Source organism: Pelodiscus sinensis, chromosome 8 (genome assembly GCF_052426305.1).
Source record: "Pelodiscus sinensis isolate ZL-2025 chromosome 8, ASM5242630v1, whole genome shotgun sequence".
Classification (NCBI taxonomy): Eukaryota; Metazoa; Chordata; order Testudines; family Trionychidae; genus Pelodiscus; species Pelodiscus sinensis.
Window position 1 is genome coordinate 51,318,196 of NC_143059.1, and position 22,838 is coordinate 51,341,033.

Genomic DNA, 22,838 nt, shown 5'->3' on the forward strand with positions numbered 1-22,838 from the left:
CAGCAAAGAGGGGAAAGAAGGGTACTTCAAAATGGCAGTGCCACATGGAGCACGGGGTATGGGCTCTGTGCGGCACTACAGCTTTGAAACGCCATGGAGGCATCGCACAGCCTCCCCAGCTGACCCCCCAAATGATCCCGGGGGTTCCCAGCTGACCCAGGGCTCTGCATGGCTTTTCCATGGAACCTGGGATTAGCAAGGGACTCCCTAGCTAACTCCGGATTCCACAGAAATGCTGTGCGAAGCCCAGGGTCAGCTGCAGAGTCCCCAGATTACCCCTGGTTCCACGGAAATGCCGAGCGGAGCCCTGGGTCAGCTGGGGAGTCCCCAGTTGATCCCGGGCTCCGTGTGGCGCTGTCCCCCAGATGACTCCAGGTTCCTCTTGGCATTTCAAAACAGCAGTGCGGCATGGAGCCCAGGGTCAGCAGGGGACTTTGGGAGGGGAGGGGTGCAGGCAGCTTCCGAGAAGCTGGCTTTTAAGCCAACTCCCTATGAGCACTGGCTGCTGCTAGAGGCAGAAGCATTGTGTGTGTGTGTGGGGGTGGGGGGAGGGCTCCACAGGAGCCACTGTACAAATGGAGCCAATTTAAAAGTCAGCTTCCCATGTGTACCGGATCTTGTAGAGCCGCCTGCCCCCACATGCTGCTGCTCCCCTCCTGCATGTAAATGCTGACAGTTTCAGCAGTTACACATTTACATAGGAAAACACTTTTTAACATCCCTGGTACAAAGCAGGTAATGCTTTAAATGCATCCTTCCTACCAGCCTGAACATTATTCACAATATTTCATCATCTATATTTAAATGATCAAAAATACGGAATACAAAAGGTTAATCTTTACCAAACTGCCTGTAACATGCACCTCCCAACATTTATTAATGAGCAATCTGGAGAAATCCATAGTCTATAACATTACTCTCCTGTTCAAAAGCCAGCTTTGAAGATAGCTCATAAGTATGATACACAATGATTACAGACTACAATAATTCGACATCTGTTCTTCCACAGGTCTAACCCACAATGATTAATGTCAGGGTAATATGCATTGAGAATAAAACATTAATCTTCCTAAGAGAACGCTCAACAGGCATTACCAGCCTCTGACTATCCAAGCACAAATGTTTCACCACAACAATGATATGAGAAGTATGAAACATCAAACCGTATATGTATATTAACAAATTTGTCAGTTTAAAGCATTTGTTTTTATGAACATTAAGTCTGGTGCTTTTTAATTTTTTGTTTTGGCCCATTAAACAAATAATCCATAAAGTGATGTTAAATAACTTTGCTTCCATTACATACCACTGAGATCAAGATTAACATTTTTTATTAAAATTAAACAGTAAGAGCTCACATAAATAGTGTATGTTTTCTATTAAACATTTATGGGCAAGCAATTTTCTAATAAAAAAAATCAGTTGATTTTTCAGCTAAGAACGCAGACTTCACAAAATTCAGTCAACACTTGGCTTTGTTTCACAGAGAAATAGCTGTAAAGAGTTATACCATGACAAAGCAGATAAATCATTTGTATAAAACCAAAGCTTGAAGTCTAAGTTGCATATTTTATTTTATTAACATTCATAAAAAATAAAATACATATGTGGTTTAAAACATCCATTGGTTATTGCAAACCCAGTGAACATGTGGCACCAGACCCTCCCAGATGCAATAGATTCAAATCCTAAGATTTATCACTACTCCTATGATGATCAGTTTTCCACAAAACATACCTTTTCCAGATTTGTGGTCCTGCACAGGCTATCACAATATGTGCTGTACTTCAACCCAGGCATCAAATGCCTCAACAATCACGTGGATGAAACAGGAAATGCACTATGCTCTTGTTTGAGCTCTCAGGCTATGTCAAGACTACAGAGTTTTTGCAGAAAAACGGCTGTTTTTCCGACAAAACTTGAGTTACGTCCACACTGTAAACGCATTCTTTCAACAGTAAACCGAAAGAACAGAGGGCTTTTTGCACAATTGGTAATCCTCATTCTACGAGGAAGAAGCCTTTTTGCAGAAGAGCTCTTTCGCAAAAATGTGGACGGGGAAGAGGGAGGTTTTTTGGAAGAAGAGAGAAGAGGAAAAAGCACATGTGCCCTCGTGACCATTCTGTCCATAGAAATCACTGTTTACATGCGAGGAAGCTTCCAGGAAGTCTGGACGCTATCTTTCGAAAAAGCACATCACTTTTTCAATGCACTTTTGCAGTGTGGACGCTCTCTTTTGCAAAAAGTTTTTTGGAAGATCTCTTCCGAAAAAAGCTTCTTCCGCAAGAAGTCTGTAGTCTAGACGTAGCCTCAGAGAAAAATGATAAGGACAAAAACATCCTATCACCTGTGGGGGAGCACTTTTGTCAGAATCACCATTCCATATCTGACCTCTCATTCCTCAGTCTCAAAGAAAACCTACACAATACTTTCAAAAGACAAGCATAGTAGCTTAAATGCAACTCTCTTCTGTACATTAATAACCATGGACTTATCAGATACACTGGTTTTATGGCTCATTACAACAATTTGTAAGAAACTCTGCTGCTGCTCCATTATCCTACAACTAAAGAGGTATTAATTGCACACTTCATTTTTAGTAGTCTCATACCATATGTATAAACCCCATATACTTAGCCATCTATAATGCCTTACAGTTAGCTTGGAAACCCTGGTTACCTTCCCCAGATCTGAGAAAGAGACATGAAAGCTTGTCCCTTCCACCAACAGAATATGGTCCAATAAAATAAATGTTCTCCTCTCCTTGTCTATTTCAGTGGTACTATGTGCATTCTTAAAGTTAGGTTTGTACCCAAGCACCCAGCTGAAATAGGATTTTAACATCTAAATATCAATACTCTCAGTACTGGGCAGAATTAGAATTCAAACTGCTTTACAAAGTAAGAAAGTATCATCCCAGTTCTTAGAGATGAGCGCTGAGATTTTCAAAGGGGTTTTGGCACTTAACCTGCTTAACAATTCACAGAGATGTTAATTACCTTAGTCAAGATACCGACTCCACATATCCTCATTCTCAGTCTCATGCTTCATTCCTATTGACCATGCTGCTGCCAATTTTAGTATATCTACAAATTACATAAACCAAAACAGAAATCCTCCAAAAAAACAAAGGGGGTGGAAGACTATCATTCTCTAGCTCTTGAATAAATCTTCCAAATCAAACAGGACATACTTGGGTCATATTTGCAATACAATTCCAAGCAATAATGTTTTGTCAAAGACTTGAACCTCTCTAATAACATAACTATGACCAAATGATCTTTTCAATGCCCTTACAGTGATTGTTCTGTCAAATCAGATTGAGGACAAATAAAGGTAGAAGTAATTTAAGTATGGTTCCATTGTGAGACTAGAGAAAAGTTTGAGTAGAGCTTTGTCCATGCCAAAGACCGATCAAGATTAATTAGTTGTTTGTTTCCCCCCAAGGAAAATCTAATTTATCTATCAAGTTTAAAAAATAAGTATATAAGTGAAGATATAAAACCAGCAGGACATCTAACAGATAAAGTAGATATATAACATAGCCTGTGGATGGAACTGAATGACTATGCCCATCACAAATTGATATAAATTAGTTTGGTTCTATGACTAAGGGTATGTCTACACTACCCCGCTAGTTCGAACTAGCGGGGTAATGTAGGCATACCGCACTTGCAAATGAAGCCCGGGATTTGAATTTCCCGGGCTTCATTTGCATAAGCGGGGCACCACCATTTTTAAATCCCCGCTCGTTCGAACCCTGTGCCGTGCGGCTACACGCAGCACGAACTAGGTAGTTCTAACTAGGCTTCCTAGTTCAAACTACCGTTACTCCTCATTCCACGAATTTCCATGAATTTCCCGGGCTTCATTTGCATAAGCGGGGCTCCGCCATTTTTAAATCCCCGCTCGTTCGAACCCTGTGCCGCGCGGCTACACGCGGCATGAACTAGGTAGTTCGAACTAGGCTTCCTAGTTCGAACTACCGTTACTCCTCGTGGAATGAGGAGTAACGGTAGTTCGAACTAGGAAGCCTAGTTCGAACTACCTAGTTCGTGCCGCGTGTAGCCGCGCGGCACAGGGTTCGAACGAGCGGGGATTTAAAAATGGCGGAGCCCCGCTTATGCAAATGAAGCCCGGGAAATTCATGGAAATTCATGGAATGAGGAGTAACGGTAGTTTGAACTAGGAAGCCTAGTTAGAACTACCTAGTTCGTGCTGCGTGTAGCCGCACGGCACAGGGTTCGAACGAGCGGGGATTTAAAAATGGTGGTGCCCCGTTTATGCAAATGAAGCCCGGGAAATTCAAATCCCGGGCTTCATTTGCAAGTGTGGTATGCCTACATTACCCTCCTAGTTCGAACTAGGAGGGTAGTGTAGACATACCCTAAGGGAATAATTTCCAGAAGAAACAAAAAACCTTTTTTCTTTAAACAGTAGTGGATATTCATTGTTTAAAGTTAGAAATGTGATGAACCCCAAAGCAGCAGCAGTCTGTATAGAGCTGTGTGTTACATTTGGTAGTTTATGCATAAAATTTGGAAATGGCAAGAGTCTTTGATCTTGAAAGTCAACTGGTAATTCCTCACCAAGGGTGCATCTACACAACAGGGCTTAACTCAAAATAGACTACGTAAATTGAGCAACATCAATTGAGTAGCTTATTTCAAAATTGGGAGCATCTACACAACATTTATTTTGGAGTTGAGCACTCTTCCTCTGACTTCCCTTACTCCTCGTACAATGAGGGCTACAGGAGTCAGAGTAAGAAATCCTCCAGCTTGACAGTATTTTGACATTATTTCGAAATAACTGCCTGCTATGTAGAGACGCAGACTAAATTATTTCTAAATAATGCTCGTTATTTCAAAATAATGTTGCTGTATAGCTATACCCCAACAAAATATTTCTGCTTGACTGATGGGTTAATTTTAAACACTAATCAAGTTCTCCATTTTAGTACAAGTTTTCCCATTTTGAACCACTGCAGAAACAGAACAAGCAACAAAATTCAAGTATTGTGAAGGAGTTTTCCTCCAGAGCAACAGGAATCCTCCTAAAAGTGATGCAGGTTCTACAAAGGAAAAGGAGTAATCTAGGGTTCTCAAAAGGAACAAAATTCATTATACGGAGACTCTGGCACAACAGAATATACAGTAAGCAAGTAAATTCATGGATCAAGCATGCCTTATATCAGTGTTTCTGAAAGTGCTCCACAAAACCACTTTGAGAAATACATTAACTGGCCTGGCCCACGCCACTTCCAGCGGCTCCCCTTGACTGCAAAGGACGAAACAGAGCCAATGGGAGCCACGAGGCTCCATGGTCACGGCACTAGTAAATAAACAGGAGAGGCTGGTTAATGTGTTTCTCAAAGTGGTTTTGTGGAGCACTTTCAGAAACACTGTCCTATATCACCTACTTTGAAATCACAGCAGCTACAATACAAAGCCAAAATACTATACCAGACTTGCATATGCAGTATCACTGTAATCATGCAGATGGACTTTCAGAGCACATATTTGTGTTATTGAGCAATCAGGTTGCCATACATAGCAAAGATCATTGGATATGGTCCAGTATACTTCCTCCAGCACTGTCAATAACTGATACTTCAGCTACTTGGGAGGAGGGGAGATGTGTGGAGAAAATATCCCAAGTCTTCTAAAATCCATATATTCCAGGCATTCTGATTTATGAAGTTAGCTGGAAATACCACAAGATATATCCCTGTTGTCCAGTGACGTGTATTTTGATAGCATATTTTTCCTAATGGTAAAATATTTGGGTGAAGTGCTTCTTGATTTTCTACACCTCTTCAAGCTTTTTATGTATTCCAATAGCCTGTACCACGTTTGGCTTTTTAGAAAATATATTTGTCTATTATGATACTGGGTTAGCACATAACAATATTGTCATATTAATAGCCCATCAGTTTTAAATTAGCGTCTCAAATAAATGAGAAGGGACTGGGACAGTGGAACTACGCTTCAGTAATAAGGACTCACTAATCATTCAAGGCAAGGGGGGTAAGGAAGAGAGGTAATTTGGCTTCAGAGAGAGCTATTGGCTGAATTTATTTTGAAACCAATGTTCCTATTTGTAAAAAAGTCTGCATGCCAGTCAGCGTTCTAGCTACAAAGCTGGTAGAGAACATAATGCTACAGTAAATACTTCAACTGTGATCTGGAGAACTGAGACTCCATTCCCATGCAGTGTTTGGCCTCAACTACTTAGATTTACAGTAAGTAGTGTTTTTGACATGGTGACCGATCTTCCAGAAAGAGGGGGGCTTACAGACTTGCCTGGACCCTGGCCAAGGTGGACAGCTCCACGCTCTTAGAAGGGGCAGGGTCTCAGGCAGAAGGAGTGGAGCTGGGGGCAGCCAGGACTCAGCACTTACTGGATTGCACACGCTGCAGCCAGCCCTGAGCACACTTCGCTGCACTTCAGTGGTGATTTCAAGGGCCTAGGGTTTCAGACACCACTGCTCCTGCCCTCACAGCAGCTAGGAGCCCCTGGCCCTTTTGTATCACCGGACTTCCAGGGCAACTACCCTCTTTGCTCTTTTCTCTCCCCCATCTGTGGGCCTGTACACGATCAGAGACTCATTTCTCTTATGCCCTCTGAAAGCCATTAAATGGTAACACAGTCACCAAAACCAAAACTAGGCTAGGTTCCATCAAACTACCTTATTGTTTATATTAAATTAGAATCCGAAATGTCCTAGGTGTTTTCCAAAAACGTATAAGAAAATAGTCCCTGCCCCCAAAAAGTCTACAGTTCAACAGCAGCCGTGACAAGTAAAGGCGTCTACATGTTGAGGGTAGAAGGCTGGGGAGAAAAGGAAGGGAAATTAGAAGATGAGAGTTATGGAAATAAGGTCATGCCATTATTTTGCAGTTAAACACATTTTATAACCAGACTTTAGGCATGTCTAAAGCTAACCATACAGGCACCAAAACCATTCAAATTGTCTTCTAGAGAGGAGTGCCCTCTTACTCATCTCTCCCATCACCACATCCTTCATCACTCAATCACTCCCCTCACATTTCATGTCCTGCTCCACCACCCAAATACCCTCTTGTCCTCAACTCTTCGCTGAAAAGTCAGAGTAAGTCTTGTGAATACTTTACAAAATCATAGAAAATTAGGATTGGAAGAGACCTCAGGAGATAATCTAGTTCAACCCCTTACTCTAAGCAAGACCAACCCCAACTAAATCAACCCACCCATGCTTTGTCAAACTGGGCTTAAAAACCTTGAGGGATGGAGATTCCACCACTTTCCTATGTTTCACCACCCTTCCATTGGAGCTGGAGACCATTGTTTCTTGTTCTATTATCTGCCCTCAATGAGAACAGCCTAGCTTGGTCCTCTTTAGACCCCCTTCAGGGTATTGAAGGCTGCTATCAAATCCCCCTTCGCTCTTCTCTTCTGCACATAAATAAGTCCAGTCCCTTTAGTCTCTCCTTATAAGTCATGTGTCCCATCCCTCTAATCATATTTGTTTTCCTCTGCTAGACTCTCTACAGTTTGTCCACACCTTTCTGTAGTGGGGAGGGGCCTAAAATGGGACACAGTACTTCATATATGGCCTCACCAATGGCCAATAGACAAATAACTGCTTCATATAATCTGTTGGCAGTGCTCCTACTAATAATGCAGCTTAATATGCTATTAGCCTTCTTGCCAATAAGGTCATATTGTTAACTCATATCCTGCTTCTTGTCCATTGAAAGCTGTTTCTACTTTGCACCATCTTCTACTGGCTAATGAGTCTGCTTTATTCCTCTTGCTATTAGCCACTAACATGAGGGGGTTATCGCAGATGACCAGCAACATAACAAGAAAATGTCAGGTTACAGTTATTACTTAGGGACCCAGAGAGCATGAAGATCCCATGGAACTGCTCTGCTCGTGCGACAACTAGGTCTTTTGCTGGTGTAGTTTCTGGCTTGTTCATGGTAGCATTCTTCCAACCTCATCTATTGAGATTACTAAGCATTTAATAGTATAGTCCCGGGTGTGTAAGTAGAATATGGCTCTGCTGGACCTCTCTCCATGCAGATCTGCCAGTTCAGCAGTTTTTGGCTAGTGTAGTTTCTGACTCTCATTATCAATTTCATTAACTATCCAGTCTCTTCGAAAGTGTGAGGCTTAAGTCAGTTCCTTGAACACAGATCATGGGTCCTAAATGATATAGCACACTTATTTCAGTTTTAGGGACACAGAAGTAAAATGTAAGAAATTGTATGTATATACTGTCATGCTTATTTTCTTTTAAAAAAATATTTTAGCCCACAAAGTAACCTTAGAGTAATTTTTACCCTTTAATTTCCTTTATATATGGCAGTATATTTATATTCAAGTTGTTCCGTTTGACCCTTCTTCAAGTTTCTAGACAGTTTCTTATCTCTACTATACCCATTCCTGCATTTACTTGCCCAAGTCACTTTAATATGAAAGATATATGTAATTTATTTTATTACCCATCTGTCAAATTTGCCTCCTAATACACTAAATGATCTGTGAACCATTGGGAGCCGTTACTCTCAGGCAGGCACTCTGCATGTGAAAGCATATATGAGTGCATGTGCTTACACTTGGTTTAACCAATCAATTTATTTATATAAAAATTCAAAACAGGAAAAGCATTTACTCCACACATTTAGAACTACATTTTCACAGTATGGGGCTATGAGGATATATATAATTCAGGTAACTACAGAACACTATAAATGCACAGGATACTTGTACATTTTAAGGAGCAGCACCTATTGAGCACCCCTTTCAAAATGTTGAGTCTTAGGGTACGTCTAAACTACATGGCTCCATCGATGGAGCCATGTAGATTTGATTGTTCAGCAAAGGGAAATGAAGCCGCGATTTAAATAATCGCGGCTTCATTTAAATTTAAATGGCTGCTCCGTTGAGTCAACAAACAGCTGATCAGCTGTTTGTCGGTTCAGCGGGGCAGCCATTTAAATTTAAATGAAGCCGCGATTATTTAAATCACGGCTTCATTTCCCTTTGCCGATCAGCCTAATGTACATGGCTCCATCGATGGAGCCATGTATTTTAGACACACACTTAAGGACTCTGCACACATTATTTTTTTAATCGGTTTTATATTAGTCCAAGAACTATTCCCCCCACATTTTTTTACTTTTCCCCTTATATTTTAGCCTCAAAATGAATTTTTCAGCATAATCACTAAATACTTGAGAACTATGGGTTAAGAATAGAAACGTAGAAGTATGATCTTAAATAAAAGTATCAATGCATCAACCTTTTCAGTAGGACACACTTTTAAATCAACTTTAATTGGTTTTTTTTGGAGTAGAGGAAGGAGGTTGCCTTGCACACCTTGCAGTACCGAGTAATCCTATTTATCAAAGTCCTATTACTATATGGTTCAATCCCTAAGTTCAGACTCCGTTTTTTCAATATGTCATCTCTACCTACAAGTAAAATCCACAGTAGATAAAAAGAACCATAGCCTTCTTGAAAGCTTCAAGTTCCTGTTACTAGTGACTTCTCTCACCTAAATGGCTTCTTTTTACAATATCAGACAAAGAAGGAATTATGTGTGATAAATCTGAAATGTTTTTGCTACCCAAAAACAGGATACATTAGAAGACATATAGTCAAGGAATTTAAAGAAAATTGAACTATCAATATTAAATTTCTTTAAATAAACGAGACTGACAATATTTTTAAAAATTACTTTTCTTCATCCATGCTGTGGTAGTTAGATATAAATTAGGCAGAGAAATTAGATAGCTCTTTTTTTACAGCCCTTTTTACTTTATGGCCCATATATATACTAGAGATATATAATTTTGTGTAATTGGCTAATCAATTAAGAGAGGGCTGCTCCAGTCCGGCTTGTCCTTATAGAACAGTGGTGGGAACCTTTTTTGGATCAGGGCTGCTAACCCATAGAAAAATCAGTCACAGGGAGGGCAGCGGGGGCTGGAGTGTCAACATGGGCTCACCAATGCTAGGGGGGTAGCCTTGAGCCCTGGAGTCTGGATTCAGACAATCCAGGGACCACATCTGCCCCTAGGCCTTAGGTTCCACATCCCTGTTACAGAGGAACAGATTTAATCAGTTACAAACTCCACCATCTCCAGCATTAAGGACACAACTGACACTGGTGGAGATCTAGAGACAATATCACGATACACAGAACTTTGCTTACCATGCTGTGTGAAGAGATCACTGTGAACGATTTCGATCAAACAGTACAGCTTCTGAATTGTAAGCCGGCCCATTGGAACATTTAGGATGAAATCTGTGAACAGCTTGCTATACACAAACAGGCAATTAAGAAAAGGAATATGTTAATTTCTCAAAAGTATTTGAAAGCAAATGTTTGTATCTAGAGAGGAAACCAATCAGTAAGTTCTGTAAATATTTGGGAGGAGCAGAAGAGGACCAAGACCTTTTCTCCACAGTGAGGAGTTATGGAAAGGCAATTCAGAGTTCAGAAGTTGTTTAAATTTTTTTGGTCATGATATTTATTCCTACTCCTCATTTTCCTCTCTCGCTCTACTACACATGAACAAGCATACACCTTCTCCATTTTTTCATCCAGCTTATATATTCCAAAGTTGAACTGTGGAACAGCAGCAATGCATATAGACAATTAAAACATGAATGTGAATCACTTTAACTGCAAAAGCTTGAAATTTAGGTAAGGGAAAGAAGCATAGGAGCAAGGATCCTTATTCAATTTGCTCTGCCTTCCTCCCTATTGGCAGATCTGAGACTGCAGCAGAAAAATTTGGGACCAGAAGGGACCATTAGAGTCATTGCTGACAACCTGCAAACAGAGGACATTGAACTTGGCCCAATAGTTTTTGCACCAAGGCCTGTAACTTGTGGTTGAACTAATCATACCTCTTGGAAAGATATTCAATCTTGTTAAAATCTTAAAGTGATGGAAAACTAACATCCTTTAGTCCAATGGCTAGTATTTCACTTCTGAACAAATTTTTTGATACTTTCTACCACTGCGCATTTGTCAAAAATGATTTAGTCTTGGACTTCTACACTCAGGGCTCTAGGAGAACTATTAGAAAACAATATATAGAGGTATGAATAGCAAGTAAATGAAAAGTTATATTCCAGCTTCTGAATACAATCAACACTTTAAGCAATAATTTTAATTTTTCTACAATGTATTTCCAAACTGAATTTTAGCTTTTGAATTATAGCCTTCTAATTTTCAAGTCTCCAAGCGTTTATTTTTTAAAAATTTACTGTGAACTTCCACATTTATTTTTTATTAACATTTGAATGTTCTCTTAACTACCTCAATGACAGAATATACAACTGCATACAACACAGTAGAGTCTGAGCAGCCAAAACATCTAAAAAAGATTACCACGTATCTTTTTTACATGTTAAAAGTAATACCAAGTCTTAGTAGTTTGATTTTATTTTAAACAAATTTTCTCCTTTACCTTTTTTGTTCAAGGAGGTCAATGAAGAGATGACTGTACTCTCCTACAATTTCCACACACATCTGGTGTGCACTGAACTATAGCAAAGCTATCATTATTAAAATCAATTCAGGTGCAAAGTGGTGTGTCAGACACATGAATTATAAGTAATATCACTCCCATGATTTATAGTTTTTATCATCTCATATTATCTTTACTAGATATGCTTGGAAATTTGTAAATAAAAATATAAACTTTCCTACTATACATTTTACTTTAGAATAAAAGCATTTATGTATACCCCTGAACATGGACAGAGCAAAGAATTGTGATCACCAATGGGCATTATCATAGATAACCACAATGTCTTGTCCTAGAGCAGGCACAGAGCACCTTTTTTATTCCTAGGCCATCGACCGGAGGGTGGGGTGATCATATATTCCAAAGTTGAATAAATAATTCAACTGTGGCACAGCAGCGATGCATATAGACACACTGATTATAGGTCACACAAAAGTAAAAAAACAATTGCATTTAGGTTTTTATTTTCTTTTATTAAGAGAAAGAAAAATATTTCATGTTCAACTCACCTACCTGGGGGCGGGGGGAGGGGGAAGTGAGGGAGGGACACTGAGACTCATGGCTTCTCACTCAAAGCAGGGTTAGTCAATACAGGGGAATGAAAGGGGCAAGACTTGGGGATTTCTGCCTATGGCAGGATGAGCCAGTGCTCACAGCTCTCAGCCCTGAGAGAAGGGCATTGAGATTTGCAATCTGAAATTAAGCAGTGGGCAGAGGTTCCCCAGCCCTGTTCTAGGGATTCAACTTACCATTATAGCAATAAAAATTAATGTAAGATATTATTCATTAAATAATTATACCCCAAGTTCAAATACAAAAATAGAGATCTAGACAAATGGACGTACACAGTACAGTACTTCATTATCGTTACTTACCTAAGTTCTTTTGGATCAAATACCAATTTCACATCATTGACAATAGTTGGCAAATATTTAAGTGCAGACCCCTGAAAATTAAAGACAGAGCAATTAACTTAGTGTGAACACCAGTTTGACAGTCACCACAACTTAAAGTTATGATACACAATTCACTGAAAGGGAGAGATTTAAAATAAGAGCATTGTACAACATTACAAGATGGGTCATTTAAACAAAAACTATTTGAATTAACAAGAGGCAAATTCCTCTTACTGCCATATGTTGTAATGTCCCCGTCCCCCCTCAAAAAAGGTAGCAATGGACGGAAATATTTGTCTGTGGAAAATAATTAAAAACATAGCAAAGCCACGTGAAGTCCATCAACCCTGCAGAAACCTAAAGGCATCATCAGACAAGTAAATTATATCAACTGAATCGCCCTTGTCCACATGCTTGTTGACACTGTCTAGATATACCGAATGAAGTACAGAAGAAACTCACAGATATTGAAATCAGATACAACTTTATTATTAGATATCTGGGCAAATCCATGTTCATTTGAATAACTAATGGAGGTTTCCACCAGGCATTCCACTTTCCATCCAGCTGCCCCATCCACCCATGGCTTGGACCTTACCATTCACCGTCCCTCACAGGAGATTTCATGCGGGATATGAGAGTTGGCTCCCTGCCACACCAATCATAGGAACTCTGAATCCTCCCAGCCCCAAGTATGTGGAGCAGGAGCTACTGAGAGAACCAGCCCTTTGCAAAGGGTTCTGCACTTACGTTCCCAAAGAATGAGTCAGAATTGTCCACATTGAATTCCATCCTTCCTTTTTGCAGAAACTTCCAACCTTCTTTTCACTCACCTATGAGGCACTGCTGCCCTTCCTCTAGAAAGCCCAAAGAAAGTCTCCCACCTTTTACAACCCTCATTTCAGGTGCGGTGCAGTCATCCTCAAATAATTTTAATATTGATGAGGCAGCATTTCCTGATACATATGCTATATTGACTCTTTCCCAACATATCATATTCATCTATGTGCCTGATATTCTACTCTGAATTACAGTTTAAACTAATCTGCCTGGTATTGAAGTTAGGCCTATCAGCCTGTAATTGCAAAGACCACCTCTGTTGTGTTTTTTTTAAACCTGATTATTTAGGATAAATAATAAGGAATATACTTATTTAATTTTAGATCTGTATATCTCTTTTGCTGACTAACATTAAAATACAGTGGGGTGGTTAGATATGTCTTTGCAGAGACTGTGTCACTTGATTACACAATCATATTTCCATGAAAGGTTAAACTACAAGCCATATAACAAAAGGAGGAGCTCTACGAAAGGACATTCCTAAACTACTGGGAAAACTTGAAGGATTCAGTACATAATCGACCTCCTTAACCCCTTTTCCTCCTATGCTTAGCCTCAGAACCTGTCTCACCACATCAATGTCAATAAAAATTTGTTATGCTAGTTTCCACAACCCTAAAGGTCAAAGAATGCTGTCAAAGATTTATCAGCAACTGTTACCCTCTCGTCTTTTCCTTTACAATAAAGTGATTGATGCACAAAGTCTCTCACTTTTCTAGTTCCTATCACATAATAAAGGTAGGTCTGAAATCTCTGGATAAACTATGAAAATTGTTTCTCTTGTAGAAACTGCCTTCCACCCACTAATTAAAGTTCTTGCTTCCTTCTCGTCCTCTGAGCTTTGAATACTGTTAATCATTTTAACATTCAACACCACATTATGAAATTACTAGTAATAGACATAAATATAAATAAATTATATACAGTACTTTCTTAGAGTACGTCTAGACTACATGCCTCTGTCGCCAGAGGCATGTAGATTAGGCTACCAGACATAGGAAAATGAAGCGGCGATTTAAATAATCGCCGCTTCATTTAAATTTACATGGCTGCTGTGCTGAGCTGACAAACAGCTGATCAGCTGTTTGTCGGCTCAGCGCGATAGTCTGGACACGCGGGTGGCAACATCAAAGGTATTTGTCGATCACCCAGGTATACCTCATCCCAGGAGGCATACCTGGGTGGTCGACAAATACCTTTGATGTGGACAGCCTCGCGTCCAGACTATCGCGCTGAGCCGACAAACAGCTGATCAGCTGTTTGTCGGCTCAGCGCGGCAGCCATGTAAATTTAAATGAAGCGGCGATTATTTAAATCGCCACTTCATTTTCCTATGTCTGGTAGCCTAATCTACATGCCTCTGGCGACAGAGGCATGTAGTCTAGACGTAGCCTTAGTTATTAATAATTTAATTATTTTTGGAATCTTTCTAGTTTTTCTTAGGTAACTTTCTCCCAAGATCAGCAGCCATTAATTTATTTACAAGGTTACATTTTTAATGTGCATTATTAATCATCTAAATCACATAATTAAAATGGGCATCGAACTATATTAGCATTACAATAAAAACGTTGTGCAACTGAATAGAAAACAATTATTTATCTTGTACATAAACAACACTTCATTGAGATGTTCCACTGTAGGGGCATGTGCGCTGCCACACCATCAATGAGAAAATTTCTATAGCAATCCCACATGCACATACGTGACTTCTCTGCAGCCATGAGGCCAGACAGTGTGTGGGGTTATTTTCTCCTCAATCCATTCTCTACCACAGAGTCAACAGTGGAACTCTGAAGTAGAAGGAAGAAGGGTGGGTTATGCAGCAGCAATAGGACACACATTTCAAACTACTGTTACTGCACAAGGTAACTTCTTTTCCAAGTACTGTCCCTGTGGGTGTGCCTCTGTAAGTGGCCCCTGAACAGTACACCCACCACTGGAGGCTGAACTTGAGCTTTTTCTGATATAGATGACAATACTGAGGCCCCGAAATTGGCATCCGAAGCCAAATCACTCAGGAGGGTGTATTAATCTGCAAAGCTGTATGCTGATGCCCATGTGGCTGCTCTGCCAGTCTCCGACAAGAGGAAGTCCTTGGAAAAGGTCATCGATGAGAAAACTGACCTCATGGCATGTATGAATATGGAGAGTTTAGGGGCAAGACCCCCAATCGATAGCGTTTGAGCACAGCCAAAGACTTCTGGAGAGTTGAGATTGCTGCACTTTCCAGCCATTCTGCAATGGGTAAGATGATTTTCTAAAGGCCTTTGTCTTGCCCCCAAAAAAGCCAAGGCTCTTCTTACATCTTGCATATGGAGGATGGCGCCTCTGTTATTCCTGTGAGGTTTCATAAAATGTTGGGAGCCGAAGCTGATTTATGTGTAATACAGAAGTCACTTTTGGAGTGAATTTAGCATGTGACCTTTTTAGGAAAGAATACTATAAATGGGGATGTGTCAGCACAGCCACGAATTGGACTGTATAAATGTCAGAGAGGTGGTCAATAAATGAATTTAAATAGTAGTATTTAGCCAACTAAGCCTGTTAATTTGCTGTCTTGATCTGATGAGGTGGCTGAAAAATAGGCTTTCCTGACAAACAGGTGGATTGAAGTTGGTACTGGTGACCCCTAGAATTAACCACATCCTTGATGATGGAATTTGGAGGTAGGTAGGGGGGAAAAAAAGTGTGTCCTTGGTGGGCACATAGTACTTTTTGTCTGCCTAGTTTGCATATTGCTGCAACAAATGGAGTATGACTCTAGTGATTCTAGGAAGGCCTCATTAATTGGGAGGGCAACTATGGTAGAGTTGGAAGAGCAGGAATGTCCATCAGTTTGCGATAAGGTTCAGAAACTTCATGCAACTGCACTTGCACCGTTTCAGCCACTTTCTGGGGTAGGTGTTTGAATAATTAAAGTCATCTACCATGGATAGCAAAGAAGGCATAATGTCTCAATCAGATGAGGATGATGAAAGACAGGCTGGAGGAACATTCTCTTTTTCTGATTCTGTTCCCATCCTTTCTCCCAATAGCTCAGGAGGCTCACACACTAGTGTTCCCTATAATTTGTGCGCTTGTGTAGTCACTCAGGAGAGATTTAAATGCTGCCAACTGATTAGCAGAGCATTCGCAGATAGGTTTTTTTTTGTTTGTTTCACATTCACACATAAAAAAATATATTCTGCACATGGATGGAAAAGATTGGAGGGAACACTGTCCAACACCTCTGAATCCACTGCTGAAAGAGGGTGCTTTCAATGCCTGCTGGTCCTTCATGCTAGGGATCTTTGAGTCTTGTTGCTCTGGGTTTGCCAGGGGCCTCAGTATGATCACTGCAGGTAGGAAGCTGGCAGTTGAAATTGTGGCTGCCCCGTGTTGTGGTTAGGACATGCGGTAGAAATCTGAGTCTGAAGAGGAGAAAGGTGGTGAAGGACATGAAGATGCCACTGTCCACTACTCCTGGCAAGCTCAGTACCAGAGCCCAGGTACCGAGAGGGGGTAAGTCTTGCGCATCAGCGAGCATCCAATGCATACCAATAGTCTGTTGTTGAGAGTGGTTCTCATACTGGTGCCGATAGCTGTTGGTGCTAAGAGGCTAGTACTAATACAGTCAGAGACATGGACCTGGTCATACAGTCTGTCGGTGCCACGTGCACCAGGAGTTATGCTGGGACTACTTATCTAGTTGACTTAGCCTTCCTCAGAGCAGAGCTTCTATGTTTATCATATCCCCATGGTCCTAGAACTACCTTGCCCGGGCCCATAGGGTCTTTGTTGGGTCTGACTAAAAGCAAATAAGTACTAAAAAGAAAGATAATTAAAGAGAAGGAAAAAGCTTCAAAACTAAAAGGTGCTAACAATCTCTGAATGGGCAGTTCTTAGCTCCTTCTCTGTCCTAGGGTGGCTGAGAAGGAACTGACGAGAGATACCCTCCCATGCCAACTAGCCTCCAATTGACAGCACAGGAATGCACAAAAACCTACAGTGGGGCAACATAGGGACATTACTTGAAGAAGGTGGTTAATTGACCTTATTTCCTTTATCCTTTTAGTCACTAAATCATTTAAAGTATTCAGCTTCCCTTTCTGCTTCATAATAAATGTAGCTAATACAGCCTCAAGTTAACGAATTATATTATGATTCACATCCTTTTCATGGCACAAAAACTGACAACCACTAATTCTACATAAATCTTAATTTAAAGTTATTGAAGATTCTGTTTTTTCCCCTTGGCCGTACACATACAGAGATTAAACATAGTATGGCATCAGATAAAGTGTCTTGTAATATTTATATACACATCATAGCACATAATACTGTGTACAAGTGACACTAGTTACACTGTCATTGCAAAATCTAATTATGACAAAAATACATTTTGCACAGTTCAAATAATAATTAAACATAACTGTTAAGTGAAACTAATTAGAAAAACACCAAAGCTCACTGAAAAAGTTAGGCTCAGATGAGCCAAGTTCTGCTGTGTGTCAAACAAAGATCTTTCTTCTCGTAAGACAAAGGGTCTCTTCCTCCTCCCCCCACATCTTTACTTTTAATTATCCCCTCTAACTTTTAAGATAGATTAATAACAAATATTTACAGAAGGAATGAAGAGAGGTTAGGTGAGTGCATAGTCAGGAACAGATATAGGAGTTCTTAGTCCCCTCTGCTGATATATTTTAAAGTGCCTGAAAAGATGACAAATGCCTCACAAAACAAGTATAGATATGGGTCCTTATACCAGAAAGTGTAAGAATTTAAATTCAACATAATGTAACAAATTGGGTATCAACCAGATAATGGGAATAGAGGGAGAAGGAAGCACATGAGTGAATTCTTCAAGTTACACTGCATCTCTAAAATAATATTCAACCCAAGTTATACTCAAGAGATATGAAATACCTGCATTATAAAGTAACAGAAACCGTTTTCTCAATTAGATTGTTAGATTGACTAACCCAACAGCTCATTTTTTTAATTTATCGAGTAGTGACATGTCAGTTTCCAAGATTTTCATGAGAGAAAGACACACAAAACTATAAGTACCTTAAGATTACAAAATCAAAAATTCAAGTCAGAAGATCCCAGTCTTAAGATTGCCTGTGGGATTTTAATACTGCCTCCTTGTGCCTATACACTATGAACGAGGGCCTTCATTCTCAGTTTTTTTAATTTTTGCCCCAAAATTTCCCAGATTTTAAAGAAGCCTTGATGTCGGTTTTACCATTTGTTGCCCTTATTTTTGAAAGTGCTAACATGTCCCAGACCCAGCTCTGCACTCAGGAAGTCAATAACGACTCTCTCTCCTTACTCATCAAGAAGCTGGTCTGGACTCTGGGGTGGTCACGCTCAATACAGTGGAACTTTCCAGAGTCCAGACTGCCATGCTGTTCTCTCCTCCCAGGGCAGAGAACAAGGTCAGAAATACTATAAGAAGTGGGCTGTGCCCATGAAAGCTCATGATACTATCTACATGTTTTGTTAGTCTTTAAAGTGCTACCAGGCTATTTGCTGTTTTTTAAGTTTATCCTGTACAGACTAACTCGGCTACCCCCCTGAAGCTTGTAATAAGTCAAACACTGGATTATGTCCTATTGTTGATTCTGAACCCACCACATACACATTAAAGGTGTAGAAAATGTGACATGAAAAGGAAAGACTGTAAAAACTGGTTTAATTCAATCTGGAGAAGAGAAGACCGAGTGGAGCCATAGTAACAGTCTTCAAGTATGTAAAAGGTTGCTATAAAGAAGAAGGTGATAAATTGTTGTCCTTATCCCCTGAGGACAGACAAAGAGTAATGGGTTTTAATTACAGCACAGGAGATTTGGCTATACATTAGGAAAAACTTTCTAACTATAACAGTAGTTAAGCACGGGAACAAAATACCTAGGGAGATTGTGGAATCCCTGTCATTGAATGTTTTAATAACAATTTAGACAAACACCTGTTAGGCATCGGCTAGTTAATCCTGTCTCAGTGAAGGGGACTGGAAAAGATGCCTTATTAAGGTACTTTCCAAGCTTAGATTTCTAAGAATCTATTATTACAGATCATGCACATCTTTACAGGTAATTCTCAGTATTACCAGCATTCAAAGCCAACAAAAGTGAATTACTTTTCATGCTAAAATGAGTTGAAATAAAAAAAAATACTGTATTCATCTACATTTCAGATCATCAGGGGTTTTGAAAGTTAAAAAATAGTGTATCAGCGAGATTTACCTTCAAAATTGCAACATTAGTTTTTCAGAAATTTTCACCCACTTTTAAATTTTTGTAATGAACACAGATAAATTACCAGAATTTTTTAAACAAAAATAAAACAGAAAACTAAGAGCCTTAATCATCAAAGTGTCTTTAATTACATGATCAATTTTTTTCCCCCCACAGGGCCCATTTTTCATTTGGTGCACAGGATGGACAGTATGAATGAATTAGGGAATGAATTAGGACAGTACAGTAAACTAGAAGCTTTACCCACTGGCGCTGCCCAGGACTGGCAGAGGACCATACAGGCCACCCTCCAGTGCTTTCTGGAGCTGACCCAGGGACAGCAGGGTTGCACAGTAGCCAGCAGCTATTCCCTGAGACAGACCGGGGTGTCAGCTGCTACTTTCCAATGGCTTCCCGCTGAGCATTTGCTGCTCCCTGTTGTCATTCCACAGCGTAACTCCCTCCCTACCAGACCCCTCACTTTCTATTTTATGAGAAATAATTGAATTCCAGGCACATCCTATTGTCCTGGCATAACCAAACCATTATCTTGCCTTAAGTTAGGATAAGAGGAAGCTGTATATCAAACTTGGTGGTCCTAGCTCTTATATTTAGGAGGAACAAACAGACTCATAGATGTACAGACAGCCAGATGCACATTTCTTAATTCTACAGATAGATAATATGTGCATATGCACAAAGGAGCAGAATGGAAGGGTAAACTTAATTGAGACCCAATGCTTGATGTAATCTTAATGCTTTTAAGATATATTTGGTCATAAGTGGTTTTGTATGTATACTAGGGTTGTAAGAATGTAACTGGTTAATAAACATCAGTTTATCATTTTCTGTTACTGTTAAACTCTGCCCTGCAGGTGCACACCAGCTCACAGCCCTGCTCCAGGGAAGTTGACTGAAGTCCTGTACTGCAGGCTCTGCAGTATTATATTGCACAGCTCGGTGAATGGGGCAGCAGCCAGCTTCTCAGGAGCAAGGCTGCCATACCAATCTTGGTGGTCCTAGCTCTGTCACCAATAGCTAGCTTTTATATCAGTGAGCCAATGTTTGCCAGGAGCCAGCTTATAAACATTCCACCATCCTTCCTTCCCTAGTTCAAATCCAGCCATAAAAACAGTTATTCATGTAACCACTAGGATTTTTAACAGTTACATGGTTGCTGTTTTTAAAACTTTTTTATATCCCTAATATGTACATATTCACGTTCACGTTAGGATTGTCATATTATCAATAACTCACATGAGGCAAGAACCAAGAGATTTCAACCCAATTATTTCAGAAACAATACTGTAATAGGAAAGCACATGGTATAAGCACATAATTGCAGAAGTTACATATAGAAGAAAAAAAACCATTATCTGAATGCATCGCTCTGCCAATGTAGGATTTAACTCTACAATGCATTTTCTAGCATTTTATTCTGTATATTTTCTGAGTCCCAATCAATGTGGCTTTCATTACCTCCACTGAGAAATTATTCCATATCTCACTAATAACTAGAATTGTCAATTATTAATTCATGATTAGTCTTAGTTACACCCTCATATACATAATACATAATTGTTTTTTCTTCTTCGGTTCTACACCATTCCAATATTTACAGAAGTGCTTCTAAGAAAGCAATACACGATTATTTTTTAATCTTTTTTAATAAGTCAACTTTGATAACCTTGGATCTCTTTTTGCTTTTCTCCAATATCCCCTCACATTGCCAGCATATTTCTAGCAATATAGTGCTCAGGAGGGAACATATATTCCAAATGCAGATGTACCACAGCCATTCAGAAAAGGAGAAGTATCTCCTTTTGTCCTGGGTCTTACAATATGAAAAAATATGTGCATTTCTGAATAACTTTAGCACCTTAAAAAATTTAAAAGGCCAAAAGAATCAGGTCCCTACATGAGGGCATCATTCTGAAAAATTATGAGCACCTGCAGCTTTCATTTAAGAAAGCAGCAGCTGCAGGTTCTCAAAATCAAATCAGAATAGGCCATAAATCACTACTCAGACAAGTCCTCATATTTATTTATGATCACAATGCTTTCCAATGCCAAGTGTCATGATGTCACAGATAAATTACACTACTAATATTCAATCCAAATCTTTAAACAAAAAAAGGGAAAAAATATTTTACTCGTTATCTAATATCAATCAAATATTGTAATTGTCTTTGTAGCTAGACATATGACTGCTGATGATGATTAATATGTACTATTTTAGGGTAAAGTTCAGGGTACATTATTCAGTATAATTATTTTAATTAAATCCATTAGCATATCTTTATATAAGATTAGAAGAGCTATCAGTGATACAAAATAAGCCTTTTCTTGAATAATGTATGAAGAAATTATTAATTTACATATTTCTTAAGAAAACGCATATTAAACTGATTTCAGTTAAATGGCAGAACCGGAAATATGCACAACTGAGAAAAACAACTTCAAACAGGAGATGTTCTTTTCTCCAAATAATTAAGAGCCATTCATTAAGATTGCTAGTTTTGTGGTCTTGGTGGCAGGACTAAACATGGCAAAATGGATCAAATTTAGGAATGCATTTTGGTCTCCCCTCCACCTCCACTCAAGAAATACTGCCATTGATGTCTAATGGCACATCCGTAGAGCCTTGTGTCAATACAAAATGTGTATCTACATCTTTATCCATAAAAATGAGCCGCGGTGGCAGAATTTTTCCAAAATAATGTGGAGTTTAGGCTGGCCATGCAGGTGGTAGGCCCCTTCTTCACAATGTCTCAATGATTTCAAAGCTCTTGAGGTTATCTGCATCATCTTACAGGTCATGTGGGAGTTCTAGAATGTTCTTCAGGGTATAGCAAAAATGGTCCTAGCCTTAAAAAATATTCCTGCACAGAGGTAGGGCTTGATCTGCCCACGGCATAGAGCCACAAGATTGTAAGGCATGCCTCTTCCTTAGTGAACTCATTTTTTCCTACTAGCTTTCTTCGTAGCCAGATAAAGAGGTGCCTCATAATTCCCAGTATCAGAATCATGGAACAGCAGGGATTCTTGACAACTACATGCTAAGAAAAGACGGTACTTACCTCTATACTGTTGTTCTTCGAGATGTGTTGCTTATGTCCATTCTGTCTAGATGTGTGCAAAAGTTCTGGAAGCTTTTTGCCCTTAGCAATACCCGTTGAGCCAGTACCCATTGAGCCACCAGGGAGCCCCCGGAGTGGCACCGGTATATCCATGCATATAATCACCTACTGGCCCTCCAGCCCCTCAGTTCCTTCTTACCGGAGATTCCGACGAAGGTTCGGAATGGACATAAGCAACACATCTCCAAGAACAACAGTTATGAGGTA

General features: G+C 39.7%; 1 protein-coding gene across 2 annotated transcripts in view; it reads right to left on the minus strand.

The window, feature by feature from the left end:
* The window catches only part of DOCK1 (dedicator of cytokinesis 1), a 567,625-nt gene that overhangs the window by 377,965 nt on the left and 166,822 nt on the right, over nt 1-22,838 (minus strand). For both annotated transcript variants that reach the window (XM_075935276.2, XM_075935277.2), the window contains exons 24-25: nt 12,410-12,480; nt 10,208-10,314 (exon numbers count right to left, since the gene is read on the minus strand). In XM_075935276.2, the coding sequence (XP_075791391.2) occupies nt 10,208-10,314; nt 12,410-12,480 (178 nt within the window). The remainder of the gene's footprint in view (nt 1-10,207; nt 10,315-12,409; nt 12,481-22,838) is intronic.